At 45.7% G+C, this 14,484-nt stretch overlaps 1 protein-coding gene across 5 annotated transcripts in view; it reads left to right on the forward strand.

The window, feature by feature from the left end:
* The window catches only part of EYA2 (EYA transcriptional coactivator and phosphatase 2), a 231,391-nt gene that overhangs the window by 81,814 nt on the left and 135,093 nt on the right, over nucleotides 1-14,484 (forward strand). For 4 of the 5 annotated variants that reach the window (XM_072944335.1, XM_072944336.1, XM_072944339.1 and 1 more), the window contains 2 exons: nucleotides 4,362-4,480; nucleotides 12,859-12,904. In XM_072944335.1, the coding sequence (XP_072800436.1) occupies nucleotides 4,362-4,480; nucleotides 12,859-12,904 (165 nt within the window). The remainder of the gene's footprint in view (nucleotides 1-4,361; nucleotides 4,481-12,858; nucleotides 12,905-14,484) is intronic. The other variant, XM_072944340.1, reaches the window with a different exon arrangement.

The raw sequence follows: 14,484 nt of genomic DNA on the forward strand, positions 1-14,484 counted from the left end.
GCAGCCCCATGCCTCCCCAGCGCGTCTCGGTCCCTGGGGACAGGGGTGGTGACAAGGGTAACAAATGGTGTAAGCCGCTGGCAGCAGCAGGCCTAGGAGAAGGCTGAGGGTGGGGGCTTTCGGTGCCTCTTTCTTCCCACTCCCCCTGGCCCGGTTCTGAAGCAGCAGGGGTATCGGGGTTTTGTAAGAATTCAACCCAGCAAAGAGAAATTTTTTTTGTAAGTGAATCCCACGCCTTTGCTTCCTTTCCTTACCTTCATGGAAAAGAAGCTGAGTCTTTCTCCTCCCCTCAGACTCGGTTAAGACTGTCTGATTTCTCTCTTCCCTCCCCTGCAAAGAGAATAAGCCAGTCTCCTATTTCAGGTAATTGTAAGGAGGGGAGGAGGGGGAGAAGGCAAAGGAAGTCTCCCCTCAAATTGCAAGAGAACAGAACTCTGCCCATCAGGCCGCAGTAGGAACTGGTGGTTTCCGGACGATGCTCCTGGCGGGTCCCAGTGTCAGCCTGGAGTAAAACGAACCGTGTGCTTTAAGCTTTTGTCTGTGTGAATGCAAACAGTGTCGATAATTACCCTTCACTGAACACACGCTCACTCATATTGTCTCTGCCTTGATCTGCAGGATAACCTCAGGGAAGGTACTGTTATTTTCTCCATCCTTTTGGATGCGGCTCAGATAAGTTGAATAATTTGCCCAAGGTCACAAAGCTCATAAGACACATCGTAAGATTTGGACCCATGGAGCAGATGACCGAGCTGGTGGTGCTCTGACTAGGTGGCTGTGGGTGCTGGAGCCAGGTGGACCCCGGATTCAAATTCTGACCTAGTTTTACTTACAAACTATGGTTAAGAGCGCCGACCCTGGAGCCAGACCACCTGGTTGTGAATCCTGGCTCCATCACTATCAGGTCACTCTCTGAACCTCAGTCTCCTTATCGCTACCCACTTCTAGGATTAGATGAGCCAATATATACAGAGCTCTTGGTCCCACAGTAAATGCTTTTTAAGCATTGCCTATTTTTATTTCTATTATCTGTAAAAAGGAGCACTATCATCGGGGCCAGGTTAAGACCTTCAGAGCCCTCCAAACACCAGAGGTGAGCCTCCCTCCTCTGCTGCCCCAGGTAATTCAGTAATAAAACAACATGACCCATAAAACACAAAACACGAAATTCACCCTGTGCTAAAATTTAAAAAGCTTTTTTTTTTTTAAAGCTCCTCATTGCAGAACAGGAAAAGCTCACCAAACAGGAATGATTCGCATTTTCCTGGGTGCCTATGCTTTGCTCAAACCTAAATCTGTGTTTAGTCAGCCTGTTGGGAAAGAGAAGCAGACAATTATACCTCCCTCGGTGGTTGAGAGAATTAAAGGAGATAAAGTAAAAGAAATCAAGAAATTGCCCGGCATGTAATAGGGGAGTGGGAGCTATGGTTAGCATGTTTGGAATGACTTTTCGCACTCTCCGTTGCCTTGAACTATTCATACTGCTCTACTTTGTGGTTAACAGTTTGCTTCTGCAAGAAAGCAGGGCTCTTAAGCTGTAGCTGGCCACGACAGGAGACAACAACGATCACGTTCTTAAGTCAAGGGTGCTGTTTACTGTGTGAGGACAAACAGTTCCATTGCTTTGTCTTTGTTAGTGGTATTTCTTTATTTGTCTCTAAAGGATGGAGTTTTTGAATTGCTCTAGGTGTGTTTGAATTTTAGATCTTGCATTGCCTGACAAAGACCTAGACCCAGCTCACTGCCTTTATTCCTTTTTAGAGTCAATACCATGCAAATTAATTTTGGGAAGAACAAACCTTTTAATTTGTCCTATCTCGGTGGATTGGTCCTTTGGTCTTCATCCTATGTTCATCTCAGTCTCTAGCGATGATTCTTATTCTCAAGTCTATTTGAAATTATGTCAGCTTTCTTTTTATTTGGTGTTTGCATCCGACAGATAGATAGTTTCAGTATTTTGCTTTGAATCTTTATGTGTCTTTGTATTTTAGAGGAGTCTCTTGTCATAAGCATGTAGTTAGTTTTTAAGTCCAGCCTTGTAATCTTTGTCTTTTAATGGGAGTATTTGGTCTGTTTACATTTGATGTACTTACTGTAAAATAGTATAAATGTACACTAAGTGTCTATATTTAATGTAATTACTGTTAAATTTACATCTGTCATTTTTTTCTATTTGTTCCATCTCTTTGTTTCTTTCTATTTTCTTGCCTTCTTTGGATTAATCAAGTATTTTTATTATTCCATTTTCTCCTCTGTTAGCTTGTTGGCATACATTTATTATTATTTTTATTCTCTAAGCAGTTACCCTAAAGATTATAGAATGCATCCTTGGTGGGACTCTAGGTTAGCACAGGAACTTGGTCAAGTTCAGTTCACATATACCCAATGACACAGAAATCCTCCTCAGAAAGGGTATATTTAAAGGACTTCCTATGTGCAAGTCGTGTGATTTCTTTCTTTGTTAAAAATTATAAAGTATTTCAGGCGTGCAGAGATGTAGGGTGACCCTGTGACAGTGGCATACCCACCACCCTGCTTCCAGACTGAAACGGGGCGGCAAACTTTTTCTGCCAGATATGAGATGTTTTCAGCTTTGCAGGTCTCTGTGGCAACTACTCTACTCAGAAGTTGCAGCATGAAAGTAGCCATGGATGATATAGTCAACCAACGAGCAGGGCTGATTTCCAAGAAAACTTTACTTATGGACATTGAAATTTGAATTTCACATAGTTTCCACAGGTTGTTAAATGTTATTCTTCTTAGGATTTTTTTCAACCGTCTAAAAATGTGAAAACCATTCTTAGTTCATGGGTTACACAAAAACAGATGATAGGCTGGATTTGGATGGACCGGTTTATGTCCACCCCTGAACTACAATGCTGCAAACACAGTTGAAGCCCCCTGGGTACCTCTTCCCAAATCACGTCCCCCAAGACCCTCAGTTAACCATTCTTCTTGCATGGATGTTTATCATTCCTATACATACTGTTATCTTCTTCTTGCTTACGTCTTTATCCCTCAACAGTTTATAATACTGACTTATGTATTTTGAACTTCATAGAAATGGTATCATACCTTGGGTACCCTTCTGCTCATTGCTCAGTACTTTGTTTGACAATCCATTCTTGATGCTAAGTGGAGTTCCAGTGCAACCTTTTCCACTGCTGCATTGTATTCCATTGTGTGGCTGTTCTGCCTGTATCATTCATTCCAATGGTAGTGAACGGGCTTTTAGGTTGCTGCCTGCTAAGTCCTTTCTTTCTGTGTGTCATCTCTTTTCATCTTTGCCATGACCTTGTGAGGGAGATGGTTTGGTGATCCCCATTGTCCAGATGAGAAAACTTTTGCCTTAGAACAGTTTAACAACTTGCTCAATGTGGTGAGTAGTGAAACTGGAATTTGAATCCACAGCCTTTTCACAATGGAAACTGAATTTATAACCATGTCACCAACAATCGGTATGCTGGTTTTATTAACCCAATGATAACGGATCCTCCAAGGGTGACCTTGGATACTGACATGCAGTAGCCTTTCTCTGAGGACAGCTTGAATCCATGTCACACGTTACTGGTTGTCGTTTAGTCCTTTGAAAACTGCCGTATTGCTGTTGTGCGCGTTAACCAGAAACCTCACCCCCTGGCTACAGTGGATAGGAATTTAGGAGGAATAAATACTGACATAGAGTTGGAAAAGTTTTCAGTAAAAAATGAGAATGACCCAGGAGACTTGTCCTTATTCTTTCCTGCTCCCCCTCCCACCCGCCATAGCATTTATCAAAATCATGAGTAATTCAGGAGCTAGTGTGTTCTTTCTCAGTAGGGACCACAGTGCTGGGCTGTGGAGTTCTGCTGCTAAGGGGCTTGTTAAATACTAATGACACCGTTTGAGCCCTTCTCCGTCTGTACGAGTAACGCCGCTTAACTCCATGTCCATTCTTCTGTCTTCACTGCGGTCAGCTCCACCATTTCTCCATGCCTCTGGCTTCTAGGAACCCAAATCCAAACACTCCCTCTCTACCTATTTCTCCCTTTCTCTCCTGGGGTGTCTCCCTGGCGCGCTCCAGCGCATTCAGATGACATTTTGAGACCCAAATAGAATTTTTCTAATGGCAGGATACAGTGGGAAGGAAGGGAAAGTTTTAATCAAGTGGGCGTATTCTCTGGAGGAGAGCAAGTACTTCATTTCAATTCCTCATTTCTCTCTGATGGAAAGTTCAGTGAATTTTTATGATGTAGAATTTATAAGATGGCTGGGTTTAGGTAATCGGCTTTAATATTTATACTCTTAGGGAAAGAAATAGGAATCATTAGTAAGCATGCATAATTAATGAATAAATTATATTTCCCTTTGTTTTCTTTCAGGTACAAGGAAATGCTAGAACTAGTGATCTCACCCAGCCTTACTGTAAACAGCGATCGTCCGGGTAAACTGAAGCTTAACTGTGCTGAAGCCGATGTCTGGACTCTGAGTGACATAGAAGGTAGGCCTCCTGGTGTGAGTTTCGGTGGGTCCGGTGGTGGTCCCCGCTCACCCTGTGGAATATGGTCAGGGACTGACAGCCGTAGACGCGCATCCTCTCGAAAGTACCGTCATTACGACAATTTCTCCTCCCGCTGATTAGCTTGTTGCCTGTGGACCAAAACTTTGGCATACGTTGCCAGCAGTTTGTCTAGTCATTAGAGGTAAAAGTGTGCTCGCTGGTGTTCTGAACTTCCTGTCTTGGTCTCCAGTTCCAAGAAAGGCTGACCCCTCCAAGGGCGCTAGTCAGTTTTGGGTGTGTTCCAGGCCCAGCCCTGGGTGTGTCCTGCAGGCTCTTGGGATGAAGCCCTGAGTTCTCTCCTGCCATCGCCGCATCCAAGCAGGCGTCTTATTTATGGGGGGTTGATGCTGGGGCAAGAACTCGTCTGCCTTTTGCTTTCAGGTCAGGTTGGAGTCAAGGAAGCAGTAGAGAGTTGAGCTGCTTAAAAAATTATTGGCAAATGATGCAGTCGGACTAGTTTTCACTAGAACAATTCCAGCCATTGTTTGCACTGTTTGGGATCTGTCAGCCTTCCTGGTAGAGCTTGGAGTTACTTAGCAAAAGGCATTAAGCTATTATGTTTAACCATTGGGCTTAACCCTTTGTTTGAGCAGCTTTGGGATTTGCTGCTGGTGTTCTGAGACCCCTGGCTGTCTCTCCTTTACTGTCTGCGTTTGTTGCCAGCTCATGGGGCACAATGTGATGTAATTGTCCTAGAAAACCAAAGAGACATGTGTCTAGTTGACTATAACATCAGAAGGAATTTGCTTTTAAGCAACTCCAGGCATCTGGAAGTAATTATTGCTGTCACCAAAACCATGACATTTCCCTTGCATGCTTGTCATGAAGGTGGAACAGCCCTGCTAAAAGTACCATCAAGAGGGTGTGGGTTCCCGAGCCAAAGCTACATGGGAGGCAACACACCCTCATTCCTCTGGCTCTTTGGAGCATCCATCTAAGTCACCCTGGACTCTTTGAGAGTTTGAGATAACTTACTGAGCCCCATTCAGAGACAGTCATCCTTTTCCTTCAGAGTAAAGGCACCAGACAACTTAGGACTCTTCATTTCAGAGCCAGTAGAGACAGGAAAAGGCGTAGACTTCCAAGGGAATAAGATCCCAGTCTGACTCCCAGCCCCACTGGTTCCCAGCCAAATGATCTTGGGCAAATTATTTAACCTTCCCAAGCCTCAACTTTCTCACCTGTCAAATGGGGGCAGATTCACGACCACCTCATAGGGTGCTTCAGGCAAGGATTAAATGAAGTGATGTTATGTAAAAGGCCTGGCACACCTTGAGGGCACGGTCAATAAACTTATTATTCCATTGACTCAAATAACCACAGTGAATTCAAAACCACGCTTGCAGACTGGCAGCTCACAGCCAAGTCTGGCCCTTAGAGATGTCTTTGCTTTACACTATGTTTTAAATAAAAGCGTACTGGGAACAATCGAGAGCATTCACATAAAAATCTAGATTTCTAGTTGAAATGCTGAATGCTTTAGAAATGCTGGGCCCACATTCCCCTGGCTGCTGCTAGTGGAAAAGAAGGAGCTGCTGCCATGAAGATGACCCTCCCTTTGATCCTTCATTTTTTGTGAGTACCTACTTTGTCGCAGGCATCGGTTAGAGCAGTAGAAATCTATATTAATTCTCTTCCTCCTCCTCCTCCTCCTCCTCCTCCTCAAAGCAGGCTGCTGAAGCCTGGCCTCAGGTGCTGGCAGGGCCAGAGTCTGATGATGGCAATAGATCAGCAAATTACATAGCATGTTGGATGGTGATGTATACTCTGGGAGGAAAAAGCAGGGTAGGATAAGAAATGCAGGGATGTGGGACTGCAGTTTTTGTTACGGTGCTAGAAAGATGTTGCTGGGAAGGTAACAATTGAATAAAGACCTGAAGGAGGTGTGGGAGGGCACTTCATGGTGACAGGAGAGAAGAGCCTTCAGAGCAGAGGAAATAGCAAATGCAAAGGTCCTGAGGCAGCAATGGTTCCAGAGCAAGTGAGGAACAATGAGGAGGCCGGTGTGGCTGGAACCCAGTAAACGAGGGGCCAGTGGCAGGGAGATGAAATCAGAGAAGTAAGCAGGATCAGACCATGCCGGACTTTGTGAGCCATTTGAAGGACTTGGCTTCTACCCTGAGCGAGACAGGAGCCGTTGGAGGGTTTGAAGCTCATGAGGGATGAGCTGATCTGCAAGCCTCAGCCTCTTTGTCTAGATAATGAAAGATTTAAGTTTGCTGCAAGTGTTTGTTCAGTAAATAGTTCCTGAATACTTGTCAGGACCCAGGCCCTGGTGTAGGTGCTGGAAATATAATGATGAGCAAGGCAGACACGTCCCCACTCCCAGAGCTTCTGTTCTAGTGGAAGAGGCAGGTACTGAATTTTTAATCAAATAAAGGATTTCAGATAGTGGTCATTCCTGTGAAGAAATAAAGCAGGAATGTGACAGAGATTGGCCCGCAAAGAAAGGCTTGGGTGCGATTGTGTTAAAGGCTTGAGTGCTTGAGGCTTACAAAACCCTCTGTAGAAGTTAACTGTGTGTCTCTCCCTCTTTAACGTGCAGAGAATTACTTGGGGATCTTGTTAATGTGCAGATTCTGATCCAACCTAAGAGTCTGCATCCTTAACAAACGCTAGTGATGCTCATACTTCTGGTCCACCAGCCACTCTAGTAGCACGCTACCAGCTCCGTGGTTCTCACATTCTCTTGTGCATCAAAGCCACCGTGGAAGTTTTGTTGGCAGACTGATTGTAGGATCTCACCCCCCCCGCCCCCCGCATTTCTGATTCTGTAATTGTGCTGGGGCCCAGGAATTTGCATTTCTAACAAGTCCCAGGAGATGCTGCTACTGCTGATCCAGGGACCACACTTTGAGAACCAGGCTCCATCACTGGTTTCAAACCTGGCTGCACATTGGAATCTCCCAGGAAGTTTCTTTAAAAATGTTTAATGCTTATGTCCAGATCTTACTCCCAAAGAGTCTGATTTAATTAGTCAGAAGTGTGACCCAGGCAATAGGATTTTTTTTAAAGCTCTCCAAATGCATCCAATATTGTGCACCCAAGGTTGAGAACCATTGCTCTAGATGGCGAATTCCTCCAGGACAAAGACAATTTTTTTATTCCTATATATGTATTTAAATTTCTGTTGCTAATTAGCACACAGCTCGGTGCCTTGCTCATGGTAGATCCTTAAAAATTATTTATGGGTGGTTGGGTGGGTGGGTGGGCGGTGGTCTTGAGGAACCACAGGTAACTTCAGATGGATGTTGGCTTTGAATCCTTAGTAAAGTTTCTTCAGCTTCCCTTTGCCTCATTTTCCATATCTATAAAGTTCAGATAATAACTTCCTCGTTGAGTTGTTGTGGCAAATAAAAGAGATAAGGCTCCTGTGGTCCTCAGCGCAGGGCCTTGGTCAGAGGAACCACTCGAGAACTATTAGCTGTCCTTCGTTACTATTTAAGAGAAAATTGGGAATTTTGTCCCATCTTCTGGAAGGAGTGTGGGAAAGTTATAGAACTGAAAAAGCAAAGCTGAACAGAGAAAACTTTTTTCTTTGAAAATGCAGACACATTTTGCAAAAGCTGAAGCTATAATCTCATTAAGTGTTTCCTGGAAGAGGTAAAGTCACCGCCCCGGGGCAGAAGCTGGCCTGTCATCTTCACTCAGAATTCCTGCACCTCCTCCTCCCTGGGCGTGAGCCGGTCTCACTTCCAGTTTCAGTCTCACCGGTTCCAGCCAGGGGCTGACAGATTTTCATTCATTTCGTCCAAGCCAGGTTGAGCTGCCCAGAGCTTTGCTCGGGTCTGGCCCGGGGAGCCACAGACTGGCTTCACCTTTCCCACCTTTCAGCCTTCCTCTGCCAGCTTCCTGGGGGCCTCTGCACCCAGGACGACCTCTTCCTGTACGGTGCACACACTGGACTCCTAATATAGTGCTCTCTCCTGCTGTCACAGACCCTGGTCCAGGGCAGTTTAAAGCACCCACACAAGGAAGATGAGCTGATTCCATTCATAGACCCTGTACCTTTCGTAGCAAAGACTTGTCTCAAGACATCTCGCACTAGAAATTGTCTCATCTTATGGGGGATCGGTTAGAATTGGCCCCTGGGGTACAGTTAGGTGACATAATAGTGGTGGCTGCTTTCATAATCATTAGCTTCTTAGTCCTCCCAGTGAAAGGTGGAAAAAAAAAAGTGTGAGCATTCAAATAGGGCTCATGATTTAAGTGGCTTAAGCAAGGGCCCCAGGAGAACAGAAAGCTAACAATAGCTTCTGTGGGTTGAGCCGTTCATTTGGCGGATACCTGTCTTGTGTAATCCTTGCAGGAGCCCTGTAGTTATGAGATTGTGCCCCATTTTATAGATGTGGAAACTGAGGTTTAGTGAGAGGAGGTGACCGGCTCAAGACCATACATACAGTTATACAGCAGACTTAGGGTATGAATTTGCGTCTGATCCTTTCAGCCCACGTCTTTCTTTGGAAGAGACATTAAGATGACAAATTAAGAGATTTGGGTTGTAGATCTGGCCCACAGCGGGTGCAGGGTAAGCATTTGTTGAATGTGTGAATAAATGAACCAACTCTGTGTCCTCGATTAAGTTACTTCACACAATTGCACACACGCACAATCACACATAAGTGTTCACTCACACACACAGACCCCAGCTTCAGTTTCCTCATAGTGCATTTGGCCCCAATATGCGTTTGAGTTTCTGACTTCTGGAATGGAGATTTATTTTTATGAACCCAGAATTGTGACTTTTTTTTTTCTTTTTAGTAATTTGCAGTTCTTTACTAAATCCTTGCTACTCGGAAGTATGGTTTCCGGGTCTGCTGTGTCAGCATCACCTGGGAGCTTCCTTGACCTACAGACGTAGAGTCTGCATTTTAACAAGATCCCCAGACGAGTCTTGTGCACATTAATGTTCCAGTGGCGCTGCTCTACATCATCCTTTGTACCTTGTTGTCATTGTAATTAAGTACTTCATTTATCGGTGGAAGTATCTATCTCCCCCACTAAACTAGAGGGGCCATGAGGACAGGGACCCTGACTGCTTTTGCTGGCTATTGTAACCCATTTCCTAGCACATGCGTGGCACGTGGTAGGCAGTGAATGAATGAATGAATAAATGAATAAGCTCATCCGGAGGCTCTGGCCATCTTTTTAGCTAATCCTGCTCCCTTCACCAGTAGGAAGCTGGGGAGGAAGAAGGGGGCTTAGAGTTTTAAATTCAGAAGTAAATGGAGAGAGGAGGGTATAGCTCAGTGGTAGAGCATATGCTTACCATGCACGAGGTCCTGGGTTCAAACCCTGATTACCTCCATTAAAATAAATGAACCTAATTACCTCCTCCCCCAAAATAAAAAAAAATTTTAAACATTAAAAAATAAGTTTAAAAAAAAGAAATAAATGGAGGAGGCTCTCTGCTCCTCCCTTGAGAGCTAGCTGCCCCAGTTTATGTGCTGACCACATCCCTCAGAGACACATGGTGAAGCTTGGAGCAAACAGATTTGGCAACATCGAGTCAGGTCCCCTGGCTGATTTCACCAGTGGCAGCGTGGGTATCAGTCACCATCAGTGATTCCGCCATTGACCCCAACCTTGTCTGTCATGGCAAGTTCAATGGCACTGCCTTGTCTTATACCTTCAGGATTCTCAATGAGGTCTATATAGTCCCACCAGGAAGGAAAAAAGGAAGAAGAAAGGGAAGGAGGGAAAGAAAGGGAAGGCAATAACTCTCTATGTAATACATTCATTTTCCAGCTTCTCAATTCCCCCAAGTGTCCTGGGAGGAAAAAGTTAAATGTGATCCCAGTTTTGTTTTGTTTTTTTTAAAGATGAAGCTGATGCTTTTCAAAAATCACATGATCTGCAGAAGGCACATCTCTTTGCAATGACTGAAGGCCTGTTTCTCGTTTGCACAGTCTTCCTGGGGGTTGCTAGGGTGGAAAAGGGAGAGGATTATTGGTTTGCACAGCAGGAGAGGGAGACCTGCCTGCACGGGGAAGACAGATTGCTCAACAGTTCAGAGAAGGAAGAAGCTTGAGGGAGGCGAACATGCAAATCATGGCACAGAGGTTGGGGCGGGGTAGGGGAGATGCTTGCTTCAAGTTTATAGGATGCCGAGTTCGTCTGAACCCATAGGACTGTTTCCATAGATGTAGATTTTTATGAATATTTACATATTTATTAAAGAAAACATATTCCAAATGTTTAATTCAGTAACTTATGTATCACTAAACATAACTCAAATCACAGGCTTTTACCAATAATGAGACTGGCTATATCAGAATGAGACAGTGAATTTCTCTAGTCCAGGGAGAGGATGAAGAAGGGATGGATGTAGGAGGCTGAGCCCGGGGGCAGAAAACCTGAAGCAGGGAAATCTGCACTGAGTGAGCACCTACTGTGTGCCGGTGCATTTCCTGGGCATTAGACCCCTGCTGTCCCAACTTTTTAAAAATATGACACTTAGAAATGTATCTTTACACAGGCATTCAGCGCACACATACGCACACACACAACACATTCTCATGTCTATAATGGGAACAGGTTGCCCACAATTCCTTCTTACTGTGAGCAATATGTTGCTGATAGTGTCTATTCCATTTTATTTTCCAGTTCTAGCTGTAGCTCTCTAAATGGACTTCGGGACTCGCACCCTCACCCCCGTGGTTTGGGACTCGAGCCAGGGAGGTGATTAAGTGAATGGACTTGGGACTCAAACAGCCCTTGGGTTCGAGTCTCAGGTTCTGTGCCCACAGGCTGTGTGGCTTGAGCAAGGCACCTTGCCTTTGGAGCCTCAGTTTGCTCATCAGTATGATGGGGATAATGACGTTGCCGTGAGGATCACACGTATAAGCCATTAACACATGGCCTGGCGTATAGTGAACTTCCAGGCAGGTGCTGGTTGCTATTACTACCACGACTGCCATCGTGGGCTGCTGTGTCCTGGTTAGGAAACCAGATCATCTGAGTTAAGATCACATATCCACCCCAATGACCCACGTGCCTTGAGTGAGTTATGTAAACTCTCTGTGTCTCCAGCTGTTCACCTGTAACATGGGGACGTGAAGAAAACCCTCCATGGGGTGATTATGAGGATTAAAATAATTAACCCAGGTCACATGTTTAGAAGAGAGCTTGGCACGTAAATGATGGATAGAATCATCATCATCATAGTCATCATCATCATCTCATTTAATCCTCATGCATCCTTGCAGGATAAATATTTTTCCCCATTTCACAGGAGGGTGCCCTGAGGCCCAGAGACAATCAGCCCAGAGTCTCACTGCTTACTAAGAGGTAGAATTGGACTTGCAGGTTAGTTTACAGAGAGGCTCAGAGCTCCGGAGGGCTTGGGGCATTTCTTAGGAGGCACAGGGGCATCCCAGCCACTGCCCTACCTCCCAGGGAGGGTGAATTGGCAGGTCGGTATGATCAGTAGACACATTGTCATCTAGTACTTGCCAGGGCTCTACAGTGAGGATGTGGCATCATGTTATTTAAAATGACATAGCACAAAACACTCCCCAGTGAACTGTCCATTTGTAAAATTATCCCCTTGCAAATGTCTTTCCCAGTGAAATCCTGTCACCTTTTCGTCACCTCCCGGTTATTGCCTCCCAACCACGGCTGGAGGCTGAGCACCCAGGGATACAGCTAGAACAGTTGCTTCAGGACTTCAAGCCTCTCCCATCTCCCTGCCCCCACACTCTAGCGGGAGCCTAGGAGATAATCCAAGATGTGCCTCCTGCTTAATGCTGGAGCCAGCCCCACCTGAACTCCGTGGACTGAAACTGGGGTGGGAAGGGAGGACTATCAAGGTGAAATGGGTATTGGATAATCAAAGCCAACCAGTGTCTGTCATTCTGGGGTTCCTGGGGTTGCCTTTGAGGCAGGGGAGGGAGTGGTTCTCCATCCAGGAGTAGAAATGGCACAAGCTTAGGAGTCAGGAAACCTGGTTTGGGTCCCGGTAGTGCTGCTGTCTAGTCATGTGACCTGATTCAAGCCCATTCTTCTGTCTCTTTGGCCTCAGTTTCTCCATCTGTACAATGGGTGGGGGGATGGATTCCAGTCTGAGGTTTCCAGATGCTATAGATTCTTTATACGTAGTCCTTCAGTTAGTATCTGGAGGCAGAGCACACCCAAAAAAAGGTTTTCAGGAAGGAGAGTGCTGCAATGGTGTGCCTCCGATAAGCTTTTGTAGTTGAGAAAGCCCCTGGCAGCAACTCTCTAAGTCTCTTCCTGCTCAACCCAGTATCTGAAGTCACAGCTTCTGTGGATCCTCACTGTGACAGCTCAAGCCCTCAAATGTTTTTTTTCCCCTCTAGGGATCACCGCATCAGCCCCTCCAAGTGCGTCCCAGCTTTTTGCAAGGTGAGTATCCTTGCCTTGTCTCCTCCTCATGCTTTTCCTTTCTCTTTCATGGAGGGCACAGGTGCTGCCGCCAGACTCGCTGGAGAGGAATCCCAGCATCGCTCTTACTGGTTGAGAGACCTTGAGCCAACCAGCCACCCCTCCCCGGGCCTCAGTCTCCCCATCTGGAAAAGGGGGACAATCATGGTGCCTTAAAAGGCGCTTAGAATGGGGTCTGGAACAGACTGTCCTGAGGGTGTGGGCTGTTGTTTTATTCTTTCTTCCTTTTCTTAGTCTTTTCCCCCTTTTCGTCCTCTGCTTTCCTATGCATAATTTTTTTCCACCCCTCTCTCCTTCCTGTTTCCCTTTCTGTTCCCCCTTTTCCCCTCTTCCTTTCCTCTCTCTCTTCCTTCTTTCCTCCTCTTCCTTTTTCCCACTCCGTCTTTCTCTCCTACCTCCCTCTATCCACTTTCCTCCTTCCTCCCTTCTTCCTGCTTCAACTTTCCCCCAGCTCTCCTCGATACCAAATCCCTTACGAGCGCTCAAGATTTGCGAGATGGAGACTCTTGCGGTGAATGAGACACAGTCCCTGCCCTGGGAGAGCTTCCATTCTGGTTGGGGTGACAGACCAGTAGATCAGAGATCTCAACACGGTGGGTGTGCATAGGGGTTAGTGAGAGCTTGGTTATGACAGGGCTTACCTGGGGTCCTCCAGGCGCCCAGCCTCAGGAGCTGCCTATCTGCCCCCTGCAGCCTGAGAAGCCCGGGGTTTAACCTGGCGGGACTTCAGCATGGCCATCATTCTATGCTCAGCTCCTCCATATCTGGACATGCTCCTCCCTGGATGACACTGGAGAAGCTGCTTATAAGGACCCACACTTACTCAGCCTTTCTTTCCCCCCAGAAGATGTTTTTGGGGGTTGTTAGTAGCAACTGAGGTCTGTTAAATCTACCTGATTTGTTTTATGGCCTCAGGGTTAGAGAACTCCACTATCCTCTCTCCTTTCTCTGGCTTTCCATTTAATCTGAGTAGTTCACATCAGTGTTGATGGGAAGCCAGGGTTGATCATCTTGAATTTCCACTTTCTACTTCCAAAGACAGATGTAAATTGGGAATGTTTTCAAATAAGGTTCTCTGCTCAATTCTAAGTCCAGATGCAGCAGATGCGTTTCCAGGCATCTCACAGGATGGGAATCTTGACAGATGAAATGTCTTCCAGCATTGGTTCTGGTGTCTCCAGCTCATAGAGTTTCTGATGCATCCTAGAACAAGTTCCCTGACTCTTCAGCTCAGTAGTAGTCAAAAAGAAACCGGGCCTGAGAGCATTTTCTTATAATTCCATGCACATTTGTGTCTGTCTCACACCTGCCATCAGGCTTCCTATGTAGGAGGAACTCTGGAAACCCGGGGTTTTGACTAAACAGGTTTTGACTAAAGTGATGGGATCAAAATGGAATCAGATTGTTTGGATTGGAAATCTCATTACCATTTACTGATCGATATGTGGTTAGAGTACAGTTTGTCAAGTTGTGCAAACCTTGAGTGTCCAGATACGTGACTTAAAGGGCCAGGGCAGCATAGTGGAGTGGTTCAGGGCGTG

The sequence above is a fragment of the Vicugna pacos genome, chromosome 19, assembly GCF_048564905.1.
Source record: "Vicugna pacos chromosome 19, VicPac4, whole genome shotgun sequence".
Classification (NCBI taxonomy): Eukaryota; Metazoa; Chordata; class Mammalia; order Artiodactyla; family Camelidae; genus Vicugna; species Vicugna pacos.